This window comes from Engystomops pustulosus, chromosome 2 (genome assembly GCF_040894005.1).
Source record: "Engystomops pustulosus chromosome 2, aEngPut4.maternal, whole genome shotgun sequence".
NCBI lineage: Eukaryota > Metazoa > Chordata > Amphibia > Anura > Leptodactylidae > Engystomops > Engystomops pustulosus.
In genome coordinates, this window is record NC_092412.1 from 259,601,095 (window position 1) to 259,619,523 (window position 18,429).

General features: G+C 54.4%; 1 protein-coding gene across 2 annotated transcripts in view; it reads right to left on the bottom strand.

Moving 5' to 3' along the window:
* GRAMD1C (GRAM domain containing 1C) overlaps window positions 1–18,208 on the bottom strand; it is a 145,865-nt gene extending 127,657 nt beyond the window's left edge. Inside the window, exons 1-2 of one of the 2 annotated variants that reach the window (XM_072138940.1) lie at window positions 18,079–18,208; window positions 17,902–18,000 (exon numbers count right to left, since the gene is read on the bottom strand). In XM_072138940.1, coding sequence (XP_071995041.1) covers window positions 17,902–18,000; window positions 18,079–18,177 — 198 coding nt within the window. In that variant the 5' untranslated portion in view covers window positions 18,178–18,208. The remainder of the gene's footprint in view (window positions 1–17,901; window positions 18,001–18,078) is intronic. The other variant, XM_072138944.1, reaches the window with a different exon arrangement.
* Window positions 18,209–18,429: the final 221 nt, after the last annotated feature.

The following is an 18,429-nucleotide window of genomic DNA, read 5'->3' on the forward strand; positions in this document are numbered from 1 at the left end:
GGGGGTCAGTGTTATGGGGGATGTGGAGGTCAGTGTTATGGGGGGATGTGGGGGTCAGTGTTATGGGGGATGTGGAGGTCAGTGTTATGGGGGATGTGGAGGTCAGTGTTATGGGGGATGTGGAGGTCAGTGTTATGGGGGATGTGGGGGTCAGTGTTATGGGGGATGTGGAGGTCAGTGTTATGGGGGATGTGGGGGTCAGTGTTATGGGGGATGTGGGGGTCAGTGTTATGGGGGATGTGGAGGTCAGTGTTATGGGGGATGTGGAGGTCAGTGTTATGGGGGATGTTGGGGTCAGTGTTATGGGGGATGTGGGGGTCAGTGTTATGGGGGATGTGGAGGTCAGTGTTATGGGGGATGTGGAGGTCAGTGTTATGGGGGATGTGGAGGTCAGTGTTATGGGGGATGTGGAGGTCAGTGTTATGGGGGGATGTGGAGGTCAGTGTTATGGGGGATGTGGAGGTCAGTGTTATGGGGGGATGTGGAGGTCAGTGTTATGGGGGCTGTGGAGGTCAGTGTTATGGGGGGATGTGGGGGTCAGTGTTATGGGGGATGTGGAGGTCAGTGTTATGGGGGGATGTGGGGGTCAGTGTTATGGGGGATGTGGAGGTCAGTGTTATGGGGGATGTGGAGGTCAGTGTTATGGGGGATGTGGAGGTCAGTGTTATGGGGGATGTGGGGGTCAGTGTTATGGGGGATGTGGAGGTCAGTGTTATGGGGGATGTGGGGGTCAGTGTTATGGGGGATGTGGGGGTCAGTGTTATGGGGGATGTGGAGGTCAGTGTTATGGGGGATGTGGAGGTCAGTGTTATGGGGGATGTTGGGGTCAGTGTTATGGGGGATGTGGGGGTCAGTGTTATGGGGGATGTGGAGGTCAGTGTTATGGGGGATGTGGAGGTCAGTGTTATGGGGGATGTGGGGGTCAGTGTTATGGGGGATGTGGAGGTCAGTGTTATGGGGGATGTGGAGGTCAGTGTTATGGGGGATGTGGGGGTCAGTGTTATGGGGGATGTGGAGGTCAGTGTTATGGGGGGATGTGGGGGTCAGTGTTATGGGGGATGTGGGGGTCAGTGTTATGGGGGATGTGGAGGTCAGTGTTATGGGGGATGTGGAGGTCAGTGTTATGGGGAGATGTGGAGGTCAGTGTTATGGGGGCTGTGGAGGTCAGTGTTATGGGGGGATGTGGGGGTCAGTGTTATGGGGGATGTGGGGGTCAGTGTTATGGAGGATGTGGGGGTCAGTGTTATGGGGGCTGTGGAGGTCAGTGTTATGGGGGATGTGGGGGTCAGTGTTATGGAGGATGTGGGGGTCAGTGTTATGGGGGATGTGGGGGTCAGTGTTATGGGGGATGTGGGGGTCAGTGTTATGGAGGATGTGGGGGTCAGTGTTATGGGGGATGTGGGGGTCAGTGTTATGGAGGATGTGGCGGTCAGTGTTATGGGGGCTGTGGAGGTCAGTGTTATGGGGGATGTGGGGTCAGTGTTATGGAGGATGTGGGGGTCAGTGTTATGGGGGATGTGGGGGTCAGTGTTATGGGGGGATGTGGAGGTCAGTGTTATGGGGGCTGTGGAGGTCAGTGTTATGGGGGGATGTGGGGGTCAGTGTTATGGGGGATGTGGAGGTCAGTGTTATGGGGGATGTGGAGGTCAGTGTTATGGGGGCTATGGAGGTCAGTGTTATGGGGGGATGTGGGGGTCAGTGTTATGGGGGATGTGGAGGTCAGTGTTATGGGGGGATGTGGGGGTCAGTGTTATGGGGGATGTGGAGGTCAGTGTTATGGGGGATGTGGAGGTCAGTGTTATGGGGGATGTGGGGGTCAGTGTTATGGGGGATGTGGAGGTCAGTGTTATGGGGGATGTGGGGGTCAGTGTTATGGGGGATGTGGGGGTCAGTGTTATGGGGGATGTGGAGGTCAGTGTTATGGGGGATGTGGAGGTCAGTGTTATGGAGGATGTGGAGGTCAGTGTTATGGGGGATGTGGAGGTCAGTGTTATGGGGGATGTTGGGGTCAGTGTTATGGGGGATGTGGGGGTCAGTGTTATGGAGGATGTGGAGGTCAGTGTTATGGGGGATGTGGAGGTCAGTGTTATGGGGGATGTGGAGGTCAGTGTTATGGGGGATGTGGGGGTCAGTGTTATGGGGGGATGTGGGGGTCAGTGTTATGGGGGATGTGGGGGTCAGTGTTATGGGGGGATGTGGGGGCCAGTGTTATGGGGGATGTGGAGGTCAGTGTTATGGGGGGATGTGGGGGTCAGTGTTATGGGGGATGTGGGGGTCAGTGTTATGGGGGATGTGGGGGTCAGTGTTATGGGGGGATGTGGGGGCCAGTGTTATGGGGGATGTGGAGGTCAGTGTTATGGGGGGATGTGGAGGTCAGTGTTATGGGGGGCTGTGGAGGTCAGTGTTATGGGGGTATGTGGAGGTCAGTGTTATGGGGGGGATGTGGAGGTCAGTGTTATGGGGGATGTGGGGGTCAGTGTTATGGGGGGATGTGGAGGTCAGTGTTATGGGGGGATGTGGGGGTCAGTGTTATGGGGGATGTGGGGGTCAGTGTTATGGGGGGATGTGGGGGCCAGTGTTATGGGGGATGTGGAGGTCAGTGTTATGGGGGATGTGGAGGTCAGTGTTATGGGGGATGTGGAGGTCAGTGTTATGGGGGATGTGGAGGTCAGTGTTATGGGGGATGTGGAGGTCAGTGTTATGGGGGATGTGGAGGTCAGTGTTATGGGGGATGTGGAGGTCAGTGTTATGGAGGATGTGGAGGTCAGTGTTATGGGGGATGTGGAGGTCAGTGTTATGGGGGATGTTGGGGTCAGTGTTATGGGGGATGTGGGGGTCAGTGTTATGGGGGGATGTGGAGGTCAGTGTTATAGGGGATGTGGGGGTCAGTGTTATGGGGGGATGTGGAGGTCAGTGTTATGGGGGATGTGGGGGTCAGTGTTATGGGGGATGTGGAGGTCAGTGTTATGGGGGATGTGGGGGTCAGTGTTATGGGGGGATGTGGGGGCCAGTGTTATGGGGGATGTGGAGGTCAGTGTTATGGGGGGATGTGGGGGTCAGTGTTATGGGGGGGATGTGGAGGTCAGTGTAATGGGGGGATGTGGAGGTCAGTGTTATGGGGGGGATGTGGAGGTCAGTGTTATGGGGGATGTGGAGGTCAGTGTTATGGGGGATGTGGAGGTCAGTGTTATGGGGGATGTGGAGGTCAGTGTTATGGGGGATGTGGGGGTCAGTGTTATGGGGGATGTGGAGGTCAGTGTTATGGGGGGATGTGGAGGTCAGTGTTATGGGGGGATGTGGGGGTCAGTGTTATGGGGGATGTGGAGGTCAGTGTTATGGGGGGATGTGGAGGTCAGTGTTATGGGGGATGTGGAGGTCAGTGTTATGGGGGATGTGGAGGTCAGTGTTATGGGGATGTGGAGGTCAGTGTTATGGGGGATGTGGGGGTCAGTGTTATGGGGGATGTGGAGGTCAGTGTTATGGGGGATGTGGAGGTCAGTGTTATGGGGGATGTGGGGGTCAGTGTTATGGGGGGATGTGGAGGTCAGTGTTATGGGGGATGTGGAGGTCAGTGTTATGGGGGATGTGGGGGTCAGTGTTATGGGGGATGTGGAGGTCAGTGTTATGGGGGATGTGGCGGTCAGTGTTATGGGGGATGTGGGGGTCAGTGTTATGGGGGGATGTGGGGGTCAGTGTTATGGGGGGATGTGGGGGTCAGTGTTATGGAGGATGTGGGGGTCCGTGTTATGGAGGATGTGGAGGTCAGTGTTATGGGGGATGTGGAGGTCAGTGTTATGGGGGGATGTGGAGGTCAGTGTTATGGAGGATGTGGGGGTCCGTGTTATGGAGGATGTGGAGGTCAGTGTTATGGGGGATGTGGAGGTCAGTGTTATGGGGGGATGTGGAGGTCAGTGTTATGGAGGATGTGGAGGTCAGTGTTATGGAGGATGTGGGGGTCAGTGTTATGGGGGGGATGTGGGGGTCAGTGTTATGGGGGGCTGTGGAGGTCAGTGTTATGGGGGATGTGGGGGTCAGTGTTATGGGGGGATGTGGAGGTCAGTGTTATGGGGGATGTGGGGGTCAGTGATATGGGGGGCTGTGGAGGTCAGTGTTATGGGGGGATGTGGAGGTCAGTGTTATGGGGGATGTGGGGGTCAGTGTTATGGGGGGGATGTGGGGGTCAGTGTTATGGGGGATGTGGGGGTCAGTGTTATGGGGGATGTGGAGGTCAGTGTTATGGGGGATGTGGAGGTCAGTGTTATGGGGGATGTGGGGGTCAGTGTTATGGGGGATGTGGGGGTCAGTGTTATGGGGGATGTGGAGGTCAGTGTTATGGGCGGGGATGTGGAGGTCAGTGTTATGGGGGGGGATGTGGAGGTCAGTGTTATGGGGGGGATGTGGAGGTCAGTGTTATGGGGGGATGTGGGGGTCAGTGTTATGGAGGATGTGGGGGTCAGTGTTATGGGGGGATGTGGAGGTCAGTGTTATGGGGGGCTGTGGAGGTCAGTGTTATGGGGGGATGTGGAGGTCAGTGTTATGGGGGATGTGGGGGTCAGTGTTATGGGGGGCTGTGGAGGTCAGTGTTATGGGGGGATGTGGAGGTCAGTGTTATGGGGGATGTGGGGGTCAGTGTTATGGGGGATGTGGAGGTCAGTGTTATGGGGGATGTGGGGGTCAGTGTTATGGGGGATGTGGGGGTCAGTGTTATGGGGGGGATGTGGAGGTCAGTGTTATGGGGGATGTGGAGGTCAGTGTTATGGGGGGCTGTGGAGGTCAGTGTTATGGGGGCTGTGGAGGTCAGTGTTATGGGGGGGATGTGGAGGTCAGTGTTATGGGGGATGTGGAGGTCAGTGTTATGGGGGCTGTGGAGGTCAGTGTTATGGGGGATGTGGAGGTCAGTGTTATGGGGGATGTGGAGGTCAGTGTTATGGGGGGGATGTGGGGGTCAGTGTTATGGGGGATGTGGGGGTCAGTGTTATGGGGGGGATGTGGGGGTCAGTGTTATGGGGGATGTGGGGGTCAGTGTTATGGGGGATGTGGGGGTCAGTGTTATGGGGGGGGGATGTGGGGGTCAGTGTTATGGGGGGATGTGGGGGTCAGTGTTATGGGGGGGATGTGGGGGTCAGTGTTATGGGGGATGTGGGGGTCAGTGTTATGGGGGGGGATGTGGGGGTCAGTGTTATGGGGGGATGTGGGGGTCAGTGTTATGGGGGGATGTGGGGGTCAGTGTTATGGGGGGATGTGGAGGTCAGTGTTATGGGGGATGTGGAGGTCAGTGTTAAGGGGGATGTGGAGGTCAGTGTTATGGGGGATGTGGAGGTCAGTGTTATGGGGGATGTGGAGGTCAGTGTTATGGGGGATGTGGGGGTCAGTGTTATGGGGGGCTGTGGAGGTCAGTGTTATGGGGGGATGTGGAGGTCAGTGTTATGGGGGATGTGGGGGTCAGTGTTATGGGGGGCTGTGGAGGTCAGTGTTATGGGGGGCTGTGGAGGTCAGTGTTATGGGGGATGTGGGGGTCAGTGTTATGGGGGCTGTGGAGGTCAGTGTTATGGGGGATGTGGGGGTCAGTGTTATGGGGGGATGTGGAGGTCAGTGTTATGGGGGGATGTGGAGGTCAGTGTTATGGGGGGATGTGGGGGTCAGTGTTATGGGGGATGTGGAGGTCAGTGTTATGGGGGCTGTGGAGGTCAGTGTTATGGGGGGCTGTGGAGGTCAGTGTTATGGGGGGCTGTGGAGGTCAGTGTTATGGGGGATGTGGAGGTCAGTGTTATGGGGGCTGTGGAGGTCAGTGTTATGGGGGGGATGTGGGGGTCAGTGTTATGGGGGGATGTGGAGGTCAGTGTTATGGAGGGATGTGGGGGTCAGTGTTATGGGGGGCTGTGGAGGTCAGTGTTATGGGGGATGTGGAGGTCAGTGTTATGGGGGATGTGGAGGTCAGTGTTATGGGGGCTGTGGAGGTCAGTGTTATGGGGGGCTGTGAAGGTCAGTGTTATGGGGGATGTGGAGGTCAGTGTTATGGGGGATGTGGGGGTCAGTGTTATGGGGGGATGTGGAGGTCAGTGTTATGGGGGATGTGGAGGTCAGTGTTATGGGGGATGTGGAGGTCAGTGTTATGGGGGGCTGTGGGGGTCAGTGTTATGGGGGATGTGGAGGTCAGTGTTATGGGGGATGTGGAGGTCAGTGTTATGGGGGATGTGGAGGTCAGTGTTATGGGGGATGTTGGGGTCAGTGTTATGGGGGATGTGGAGGTCAGTGTTATGGGGGATGTGGAGGTCAGTGTTATGGGGGATGTGGGGGTCAGTGTTATGGGGGATGTGGGGGTCAGTGTTATGGGGGGATGTGGGGGGTCAGTGTTATGGGGGGATGTGGAGGTCAGTGTTATGGGGGATGTGGGAGTCAGTGTTATGGGGGATGTGGAGGTCAGTGTTATGGGGGATGTGGGGGTCAGTGTTATGGGGGATGTGGGGGTCAGTGTTATGGGGGGGATGTGGAGGTCAGTGTTATGGGGGGGATGTGGAGGTCAGTGTTATGGGGGATGTGGGGGTCAGTGTTATGGGGGATGTGGGGGTCAGTGTTATGGGGGGATGTGGAGGTCAGTGTTATGGGGGGATGTGGGGGTCAGTGTTATGGGGGATGTGGAGGTCAGTGTTATGGGGGATGTGGAGGTCAGTGTTATGGGGGATGTGGAGGTCAGTGTTATGGGGGGCTGTGGAGGTCAGTGTTATGGGGGATGTGGAGGTCAGTGTTATGGGAGATGTGGGGGTCAGTGTTATGGGGGGATGTGGAGGTCAGTGTTATGGGGGATGTTGGGGTCAGTGTTATGGGGGGATGTGGGGGTCAGTGTTATGGGGGGATGTGGGGGTCAGTGTTATGGGGGGATGTGGAGGTCAGTGTTATGGGGGGATGTGGAGGTCAGTGTTATGGGGGATGTGGAGGTCAGTGTTATGGGGGATGTGGAGGTCAGTGTTATGGGGGATGTTGGGGTCAGTGTTATGGGGGATGTGGAGGTCAGTGTTATGGGGGATGTGGAGGTCAGTGTTATGGGGGATGTGGGGGTCAGTGTTATGGGGGATGTGGGGGTCAGTGTTATGGGGGGGATGTGGGGGGTCAGTGTTATGGGGGGATGTGGAGGTCAGTGTTATGGGGGATGTGGGAGTCAGTGTTATGGGGGATGTGGAGGTCAGTGTTATGGGGGATGTGGGGGTCAGTGTTATGGGGGATGTGGGGGTCAGTGTTATGGGGGGGATGTGGAGGTCAGTGTTATGGGGGGGATGTGGAGGTCAGTGTTATGGGGGATGTGGGGGTCAGTGTTATGGGGGATGTGGGGGTCAGTGTTATGGGGGGATGTGGGGGTCAGTGTTATGGGGGGATGTGGAGGTCAGTGTTATGGGGGGATGTGGGGGTCAGTGTTATGGGGGATGTGGAGGTCAGTGTTATGGGGGATGTGGAGGTCAGTGTTATGGGGGATGTGGAGGTCAGTGTTATGGGGGGCTGTGGAGGTCAGTGTTATGGGGGATGTGGAGGTCAGTGTTATGGGGGGATGTGGAGGTCAGTGTTATGGGAGATGTGGGGGTCAGTGTTATGGGGGGATGTGGAGGTCAGTGTTATGGGGGATGTGGGGGTCAGTGTTATGGGGGGATGTGGGGGTCAGTGTTATGGGGGGATGTGGGGGTCAGTGTTATGGGGGGATGTGGAGGTCAGTGTTATGGGGGGATGTGGAGGTCAGTGTTATGGGGGGATGTGGGGGTCAGTGTTATGGGGGATGTTGGGGTCAGTGTTATGGGGGGATGTGGAGGTCAGTGTTATGGGGGGATGTGGGGGTCAGTGTTATGGGGGATGTAGAGGTCAGTCTTATGGGGGGATGTGGAGGTCAGTGTTATGGGGGGATGTGGAGGTCAGTGTTATGGGGGATGTGGAGGTCAGTGTTATGGGGGATGTGGAGGTCAGTGTTATGGGGGATGTGGAGGTCAGTGTTATGGGGGATGTGGAGGTCAGTGTTATGGGGGGCTGTGGAGGTCAGTGTTATGGGGGGATGTGGGGGTCAGTGTTATGGGGGATGTGGAGGTCAGTGTTATGGGGGGATGTGGAGGTCAGTGGTCAGAGTTATGGGGGGATGTGGAGGTCAGTGTTATGGGGGATGTGGAGGTCAGTGTTATGGGGGATGTGGGGGTCAGTGTTATGGGGGGATGTGGAGGTCAGTGTTATGGGGGATGTGGGGGTCAGTGTTATGGGGGGATGTGGAGGTCAGTGTTATGGGGGAATGTGGGGGTCAGTGTTATGGGGGGATGTGGAGGTCAGTGTTATGGGGGGATGTGGAGGTCAGTGTTATGGGGGATGTGGAGGTCAGTGTTATGGGGGATGTGGAGGTCAGTGTTATGGGGGATGTGGAGGTCAGTGTTATGGGGGATGTGGGGGTCAGTGTTATGGGGGGATGTGGAGTTCAGTGTTATGGGGGATGTGGAGGTCAGTGTTATGGGGGATGTGGGGGTCAGTGTTATGGGGGATGTGGAGGTCAGTGTTATGGGGGATGTGGAGGTCAGTGTTATGGGGGATGTGGGGGTCAGTGTTATGGGGGGCTGTGGAGGTCAGTGTTATGGGGGATGTGGAGGTCAGTGTTATGGGGGCTGTGGGGGTCAGTGTTATGGGGGATGTGGAGGTCAGTGTTATGGGGGATGTGGGGGTCAGTGTTATGGGGGATGTGGAGGTCAGTGTTATGGGGGGATGTGGAGGTCAGTGTTATGGGGGATGTGGGGGTCAGTGTTATGGGGGGCTGTGGAGGTCAGTGTTATGGGGGGATGTGGAGGTCAGTGTTATGGGGGGTTGTGGGGGTCAGTGTTATGGGGGATGTGGAGGTCAGTGTTATGGGGGATGTGGGGGTCAGTGTTATGGGGGATGTGGGGGTCAGTGTTATGGGGGATGTGGGGGTAAGTGTTATGGGGGGATGTGGAGGTCAGTGTTATGGGGGATGTGGAGGTCAGTGTTATGGGGGGGCTGTGGAGGTCAGTGTTATGGGGGCTGTGGAGGTCAGTGTTATGGGGGGGATGTGGAGGTCAGTGTTATGGGGGATGTGGAGGTCAGTGTTATGGGGGCTGTGGAGGTCAGTGTTATGGGGGCTGTGGAGGTCAGTGTTATGGGGGATGTGGAGGTCAGTGTTATGGGGGGGATGTGGGGGTCAGTGTTATGGGGGATGTGGAGGTCAGTGTTATGGGGGGATGTGGAGGTCAGTGTTATGGGGGGATGTGGAGGTCAGTGTTATGGGGGGATGTGGAGGTCAGTGTTATGGAGGATGTGGAGGTCAGTGTTATGGGGGGATGTGGAGGTCAGTGTTATGGGGGGATGTGGGGGTCAGTGTTATGGAGGATGTGGAGGTCAGTGTTATGGGGGGGATGTGGGGGTCAGTGTTATGGGGGATGTGGAGGTCAGTGTTATGGGGGATGTGGAGGTCAGTGTTATGGGGGGATGTAGAGGTCAGTGTTATGGGGGGATGTGGAGGTCAGTGTTATGGGGGGCTGTGGAGGTCAGTGTTATGGGGGATGTGGAGGTCAGTGTTATGGGGGATGTGGAGGTCAGTGTTATGGGGGATGTGGAGGTCAGTGTTATGGGGGATGTGGGGGTCAGTGTTATGGGGGGCTGTGGAGGTCAGTGTTATGGGGGATGTGGAGGTCAGTGTTATGGGGGATGTGGAGGTCAGTGTTATGGGGGATGTGGGGATCAGTGTTATGGGGGGCTGTGGAGGTCAGTGTTATGGGGGGATGTGGAGGTCAGTGTTATGGGGGATGTGGGGGTCAGTGTTATGGGGGGCTGTGGAGGTCAGTGTTATGGGGGGCTGTGGAGGTCAGTGTTATGGGGGATGTGGGGGTCAGTGTTATGGGGGCTGTGGAGGTCAGTGTTATGGGGGATGTGGGGGTCAGTGTTATGGGGGGATGTGGAGGTCAGTGTTATGGGGGGATGTGGAGGTCAGTGTTATGGGGGGATGTGGGGGTCAGTGTTATGGGGGATGTGGAGGTCAGTGTTATGGGGGATGTGGGGGTCAGTGTTATGGGGGATGTGGGGGTTAGTGTTATCGGGGGATGTGGAGGTCAGTGTTATGGGGCATGTGGAGGTCAGTGTTATGGGGGGCTGTGGAGGTCAGTGTTATGGGGGGGCTGTGGAGGTCAGTGTTATGGGGGGGCTGTGGAGGTCAGTGTTATGGGGGGGATGTGGAGGTCAGTGTTATGGGGGATGTGGAGGTCAGTGTTATGGGGGCTGTGGAGGTCAGTGTTATGGGGGGCTGTGGAGGTCAGTGTTATGGGGGGCTGTGGAGGTCAGTGTTATGGGGGATGTGGAGGTCAGTGTTATGGGGGCTGTGGAGGTCAGTGTTATGGTGGGATGTGGAGGTCAGTGTTATGGGGGGATGTGGAGGTCAGTATTATGGGGGATGTGAAGGTCAGTGTTATGGGGGATGTGGGGGTCAGTGTTATGGGGGATGTGGAGGTCAGTGTTATGGGGGCTGTGGAGGTCAGTGTTATGGGGGGATGTGGAGGTCAGTGTTATGGGGGGTTGTGGGGGTCAGTGTTATGGGGGGATGTGGAGGTCAGTGTTATGGGGGATGTGGGGGTCAGTGTTATGGGGGGATGTGGAGGTCAGTATTATGGGGGATGTGGAGGTCAGTGTTATGGGGGGCTGTGGAAGTCAGTGTTATGGGGGATGTGGAGGTCAGTGTTATGGGGGATGTAGAGGTCAGCGTTATGGGGGGTTGTGGAGGTCAGTGTTATGGGGGGATGTGGAGGTCAGTGTTATGGGGGGTTGTGGGGGTCAGTGTTATGGGGGATGTGGAGGTCAGTGTTATGGGGGATGTGGAGGTCAGTGTTATGGGGGATGTGGAGGTCAGTGTTATGGGGGGATGTGGAGGTCAGTGTTATGGGGGATGTGGGGGGCAGTGTTATGGGGGATGTGGGGGGCAGTGTTATGGGGGATGTGGGGGGTCAGTGTTATGGGGGATGTGGGGGGTCAGTGTTATGGGGGATGTGGAGGTCAGTGTTATGGGGGGATGTGGAGGTCAGTGTTATGGGGGGCTGTGGAGGTCAGTGTTATGGGGGGCTGTTGGGGTCAGTGTTATGGGGGGCTGTGGAGGTCAGTGTTATGGGGGGCTGTTGGGGTCAGTGTTATGGGGGGATGTGGAGGTCAGTGTTATGGAGGATGTGGGGGTCAGTGTTATGGGGGGATGTGGAGGTCAGTGTTATGGGGGGATGTGGGGGTCAGTGTTATGGGGGGATGTGGAGGTCAGTGTTATGGGGGGATGTGGAGGTCAGTGTTATGGGGGATGTGGAGGTCAGTGTTATGGGGGATGTGGAGGTCAGTGTTATGGGGGGATGTGGAGGTCAGTGTTATGGGGGATGTGGAGGTCAGTGTTATGGGGGGATGTGGAGGTCAGTGTTATGGGGGGATGTGGAGGTCAGTGTTATGGAGGATGTGGAGGTCAGTGTTATGGGGGGATGTGGAGGTCAGTGTTATGGGGGATGTGGAGGTCAGTGTTATGGGGGGATGTGGAGGTCAGTGTTATGGGGGGATGTGGAGGTCAGTGTTATGGGGGGATGTGGAGGTCAGTGTTATGGGGGATGTGGAGGTCAGTGTTATGGAGGATGTGGAGGTCAGTGTTATGGGGGGCTGTTGGGGTCAGTGTTATGGGGGGATGTGGAGGTCAGTGTTATGGAGGATGTGGGGGTCAGTGTTATGGGGGGATGTGGAGGTCAGTGTTATGGGGGGATGTGGGGGTCAGTGTTATGGGGGGATGTGGAGGTCAGTGTTATGGGGGATGTGGAGGTCAGTGTTATGGGGGATGTGGAGGTCAGTGTTATGGGGGGATGTGGAGGTCAGTGTTATGGGGGGATGTGGAGGTCAGTGTTATGGGGGATGTGGAGGTCAGTGTTATGGGGGGATGTGGAGGTCAGTGTTATGGGGGGATGTGGAGGTCAGTGTTATGGAGGATGTGGAGGTCAGTGTTATGGGGGATGTGGAGGTCAGTGTTATGGGGGATGTGGAGGTCAGTGTTATGGGGGGATGTGGAGGTCAGTGTTATGGGGGATGTGGAGGTCAGTGTTATGGAGGATGCGGAGGTCAGTGTTATGGGGGGATGTGGGGGTCAGTGTTATGGGGGATGTGGAGGTCAGTGTTATGGGGGATGTGGAGGTCAGTGTTATGGGGGATGTGGAGGTCAGTGTTATGGGGGATGTGGAGGTCAGTGTTATGGGGGGATGTGGAGGTCAGTGTTATGGGGGGATGTGGAGGTCAGTGTTATGGGGGGATGTGGAGGTCAGTGTTATGGGGGGATGTGGAGGTCAGTGTTATGGGGGGATGTGGGGGTCAGTGTTATGGGGGGGATGTGGAGGTCAGTGTAATGGGGGGATGTGGAGGTCAGTGTTATGGGGGGGATGTGGAGGTAAGTGTTATGGGGGGGCTGTGGGGGTCAGTGTTATGGGGGTTGTGGAGGTCAGTGTTATGGAGGGATGTGGGGGTCAGTGTTATGGGGGGATGTGGAGGTCAGTGTTATGGGGGATGTGGAGGTCAGTGTTATGGGGGATGTGGAGGTCAGTGTTATGGGGGATGTGGAGGTCAGTGTTATGGGGGATGTGGAGGTCAGTGTTATGGGGGATGTGGAGGTCAGTGTTATGGGGGATGTGGGGGTCAGTGTTATGGGGGTATGTGGGGGTCAGTGTTATGGAGGATGTGGAGGTCAGTGTTATGGGGGATGTGGAGGTCAGTGTTATGGGGGATGTGGAGGTCAGTGTTATGGGGGATGTGGAGGTCAGTGTTATGGGGGATGTGGGGGTCAGTGTTATGGGGGGCTGTGGGGGTCAGTGTTATGGGGGATGTGGAGGTCAGTGTTATGGGGGATGTGGAGGTCAGTGTTATGGGGGGATGTGGAGGTCAGTGTTATGGGGGGATGTGGAGGTCAGTGTTATGGGGGGATGTGTGGGTCAGTGTTATGGGGGATGTGGAGGTCAGTGTTATGGGGGATGTGGGGGTCAGTGTTATGGGGGATGTTGGGGTCAGTGTTATGGGGGATGTGGAGGTCAGTGTTATGGGGGATGTGGGGGTCAGTGTTATGGGGGATGTGGAGGTCAGTGTTATGGGGGATGTGGAGGTCAGTGTTATGGGGGATGTGGAGGTCAGTATTATGGGGGATGTGGGGGTCAGTGTTATGGGGGATGTGGAGGTCAGTGTTATGGGGGATGTGGGGGTCAGTGTTATGGGGGGATGTGGAGGTCAGTGTTATGGGGGATGTGGAGGTCAGTGTTATGGGGGGCTGTTGGGGTCAGTGTTATGGGGGGATGTGGAGGTCAGTGTTATGGGGGATGTGGGGGTCAGTGTTATGGGGGATGTGGAGGTCAGTGTTATGGAGGATGTGGAGGTCAGTGTTATGGGGGATGTGGAGGTCAGTGTTATGGGGGATGTGGAGGTCAGTGTTATGGGGGATGTGGAGGTCAGTGTTATGGGGGATGTGGGGGTCAGTGTTATGGGGGGCTGTGGAGGTCAGTGTTATGGGGGATGTGGAGGTCAGTGTTATGGGGGATGTGGGGGTCAGTGTTATGGGGGGCTGTGGAGGTCAGTGTTATGGGGGGCTGTGGAGGTCAGTGTTATGGGGGGCTGTGGAGGTCAGTGTTATGGGGGATGTGGAGGTCAGTGTTATGGGGGATGTGGAGGTCAGTGTTATGGGGGGCTGTGGAGGTCAGTGTTATGGGGGGCTGTGGAGGTCAGTGTTATCGGGGGCTGTGGAGGTCAGTGTTATGGGGGCTGTGGAGGTCAGTGTTATGGGGGGCTGTTGGGGTCAGTGTTATGGGGGGCTGTGGAGGCAGTCTTATGGGGGCACTAGGTTAGTAAGGGTAGACACAGGTGATGGGGGTCATTCGATGAGGCTGGAGCATTACATAAAGCACTAAACCGACCCCGCTCTCCTGAATGGTTACTGTATAATATAATATAATTTGTTCTTTTTGAAGCCACCAATAGGGGGAGCTCATAGCAGATGCGGTTATACTGTATATAAGGATATACTCAATGGGCAGTAACTTTGTCAGAGGTCAGAACATGCTGGGAGTTGTAGTTCTACAACATCTAGAGAGCAGGTTGTAGGGTATAACTACATGAAAACACTGAATGACGGTGGAGACCCCTCTGCCTGAACACGGTGTCATCTGCTCCCTCATTGTGGTTCGGCTGCTTCCCCGGGGTCTGCAGTTTCCTCTCCTCCTGCAGCTGCCCCTGCGCCTCTTCCCGCCTGTGTATAATTAGTCTTAGATTACTTGCACATCGCAGGATCTGCAGGAAACGTCTTCATAAACATCTGCACCATTTTTATCCACATGTACAACAGATCAGTGATGTCACAACATGATCTGATACCATGAGATGACACGGACCCGGGGAATCGCAGCCTGGAGGCTACAGAACATGAGAGAGAGAGATATGCAACACCCCGGACAATGCATAGGCAGGCCGATAGTTGTGAATAGCGCCCTCTCCAGGCTGTTAGGGGGAGTCATGGACCCTCTATGAAGGTTCTAAAGCCTGGACATTGTGTAATAGCAGCTGTAGATTCTGCCTGGAAAGGCGATGGTTAAATGGGTGTTATCCAATCAGTTGGCTGTATTGTAATCTGGAGTGTGATTGGATAAGTGCTACCACCTGACCAGGGGGAGCACATGGTCTTTGTCAGCAGTCTGACCTCAGTGTCAGGTCTTATCTAGTCTCCAGAGTCAGTGTCCATGCACCTTTATTGGTGTCACGGAACCCAATCCCAGGACCAGAGTCAGGAGACCCAGAGCTGCAGCTTCCACAGATTGGACACAGCTCCATCCCAGCCTCCATCTACTACCAGACTGGTGCACTATTCCTGAGGACCCTCTCCACGACTCTTCCAGTGCCAGAATCTGCTGTGAAACCGTTTTGGCCCGTTGCCTGCTACCTGATGTTCAAAAAAGAGTCACTACTTCGTCTGATCCCTGGATACGGCTGTTACCACCACGGGCTCCCCATCCATAACCGAGGGACATATCCTACAGACACTCAGGGGTTGCCCCGGGGAGATCCAGTACATCAGCCTCTCCCTCCATATTTCTTGCACACACCACCTGCTGGAGACTTGCCAGGCTGTAGGACAGCCCTCCGGTCCCCATACCAAGCACTGTGACCCCAGCGTGCCTAGACCCCAGCCGCTCCGGTATTCTGGGCCCCGGCTGCCTCCAGGCCCCGATGGGAGATGGGAGAGAGAGAGAGAGAGAGAGAGAGAGAGATCATGTAGGGACCTATGGTATAGCTACTGCCAATAGCCCAGAATGTTCCTGACTTTGTAGAGGGGTGTTGTAGTCTGGGTGAGGGCAGAGGGTGACAGTGACCTGCTAAGGGTGCTGTAGTAGCCTCACTTCCAGGACATGCATCCCCTGCACCATTACCTTTGGATCCTGTCTGGCTGCAGATCCTCCTCAATACCCTGGATTGTGCTGCATCTCCTCTCACACACGCTGCAGTCGGGTCGTAGAGGAGGGCGGGGCTTAGCAGCACAGGAAGAGGAAGCCGTGTGCTGTGCTGTGCTGGGCATCTGCCTTGCTATGAGCTGCAGCCCATATATACATCTGCATTGCTGTACAGGGATTGGGTAGTGCATGACCCACAGGTACTGCACAGTAGGTGTGATGTCTCCATGTGTAAGGGAACAGACAGTATATAGCTATACTGTGTGTTAAAGTGTCTGTATATGGATGAGTGCCTGAGTATTTATATATATTCCTGTAATTGCATTGTATATATGACGGTATTATTTATATATGGCTGTAGTTGTGTGTATAGTATTGTCTCACTATATGTACCATACATGGATCCTATAAGTGATGTGTAGTGTGAGATGTTATGGAGGATCAGGCTGTACACACATCACAGGACAGTGTAAAGGGTATTAGTATATGGGGGGCAGTGTAAGGGGTATTAGTATATGGGGGGCAGTGTAAGGGGTATTAGTATATGGGGGGCAGTGTAAGGGGTATTAGTATATGGGGGGAAATGTAAGGGGTATTAGTATATGGGGGGCAATGTAAGGGGTATTAGTATATGGGGGGCAGTGTAAGGGGTATTAGTATATGGGGGGCAGTGTAAGGGGTATTAGTATATGGGGGGCAATGTAAGGGGTATTAGTATATGGGGGGCAGTGTAAAGAGTATTATTTGGGGCAGTGTTGGGAGTATTAATATTTGGGGCAGTGTTGGGAGTATTAATATTTGGGGGCAGTCTAAGGAGTATTAATATTTGGGGGGCAGTCTAAGGAGTATTAATATTTGGGGGGCAGTGTAAGGAGTATTAGTATTTGGGGGGCAGTGGAAGGGGTATTAGTATTTGGGGGGCAGTGGAAGGGGTATTAATATTTGGGGGGCAGTGGAAGGGGTATTAATATTTGGGGGCAGTCTAAGGAGTATAAATATTTGGGGCAGTGTAAGGAGTATTAATATTTGGGGGCAGTGTAAGGGGTATTAGTATTTGGGGGGCAATGTAAGGGGTATTAGTATATGGGGGGCAGTGTAAGGGGTATTAGTATATGGGGGGCAGTGTAAGGGGTATTAATATATGGGGGGCAGTGTAAGGGGTATTAATATATGGGGGCAGTGTAAGGGGTATTAGTATATGGGGGGGCAATGTAAGGGGTATTAATATTTGGGGGCAGTCTAAGGAGTATAAATATTTGGGGCAGTGTAAGGAGTATTAATATTTGGGGGGCAGTGTAAGGGGTATTAGTATTTAGGGGCAGTGTAAAGGGAATTAGTATATGGGGGGCAATGTAAGGGGTATTAGTATATGGGGGGCAATGTAAGGGGTATTATTATATGGGGGGGCAGTGTAAAGAGTATTATTTGGGGCAGTGTTGGGAGCATTAATATTTGGGGAGCAGTATTAGGGGTATCAGTATTTGGGGGCAGTGTAAGGGGTATTATTATTTGGGGTCAGTCTAAGGAGTATTAATATTTGGGGCAGTGTAAGGAGTATTAATATTTGGGGGGCAGTGTAAGGGGTATTAGAATTTGGGGTCAGTCTAAGGAGTATTAATATTTGGGGCAGTGTAAGGAGTATTAATATTTGGGGGCAGTCTAAGGAGTATTAATATTTGGGGGCAGTCTAAGGAGTATAAATATTTGGGGGCAGTCTAAGGAGTATAAATATTTGGGGCAGTCTAAGGAGTATAAATATTTGGGGCAGTCTAAGGAGTATAAATATTTGGGGCAGTGTAAGGAGTATAAATATTTGGGGCAGTGTAAGGGGTATTAGTATTTTGGGGCAGTGTAAAGGGTATTAGTATTTGGGGGTAGTGTAGGAGTATTAGTATTTGGGGGGCAGTGTAAGGAGTATTAGTATTTGGGGGCAGTGTAAGGGGTATTAGTATTTGGGGGCAGTGTAAGGAGTATTAATATTTGGGGAGCAGTATTAGGGGTATCAGTATTTGGGGGCAGTGTAAGGAGTATTATTATTGGGGGCAATGTAAGGGGTATTAGTGCTTGGGGGCAGTGTAAGGGGTATTAGTGTTTGGGGGCAGTGTAAGGGGTATTAGTATTTGGGGGGCAGTGTAAGGAGCATTATTATTTGGGGGCAGTGTATTAGTATTTGAGGACAGTGTTGGGGGTATTAATATTTGGAGGGACAGTGTTAGAGGTATTAGTATTTGACGGCAGTGTAAGGAGTATTATTATTGTGGGCAGTGTAAGGGGCATTAATGTTTGGGGGCAATGTAGGGGGTATTTGGATCCTCCTGTTGGTCAGACCTTAGACGTGTAAGTGTAAAATCCCTGCAGATCTCCTGTGATGTGACAGGAGGGGGATGTTACTTGTTACCCTGCGGGGGGGGGGGGGTTTACAGATATTTCTCTGGTTCGGTGTCATTACCCAGAAGCTCCAGTCGGCCCCCCAGGTATTCGGGTTCCTCTCCGCTTCCTCCTCTGAGGACATTTTGCTCCCATCCTCGGGCTCCACGTCCTGTTGGGCCTGTACATAATAACAGATGATCCCGGTCATCTCTGGGGTCTCGGGCTCTTGGGGGATTTGGGGGGTGACTCCTCTCACCTCCGCTCGCTCCTCTCCTCGCTCCGGCATTGTCTCTTCCGTAGTCTCCTCCATTTCCCGGGATGCTGGTTGCCGGGCAACATGACTCCATAGCGGCATCTTTCAAGGTAGAGGTATCCATAGTAACCAGAGGAGACTTCCTGGAAATACAGCAGGTGCAGTGCATGCTGGGTGCTGCCACCTAGAGGCACCAGCAGGAAGCACCAATACCTGGGGGGGATCACTCCCCCTACTCTATATTATATCCATATAACAGGACATTATGATAGTGAGGAGGTTCTGCAGCGGGGATATCGCATCAGCAGGGGTCCGATACATGACATCACATCAGCAGAGGTCCGATTCATGACA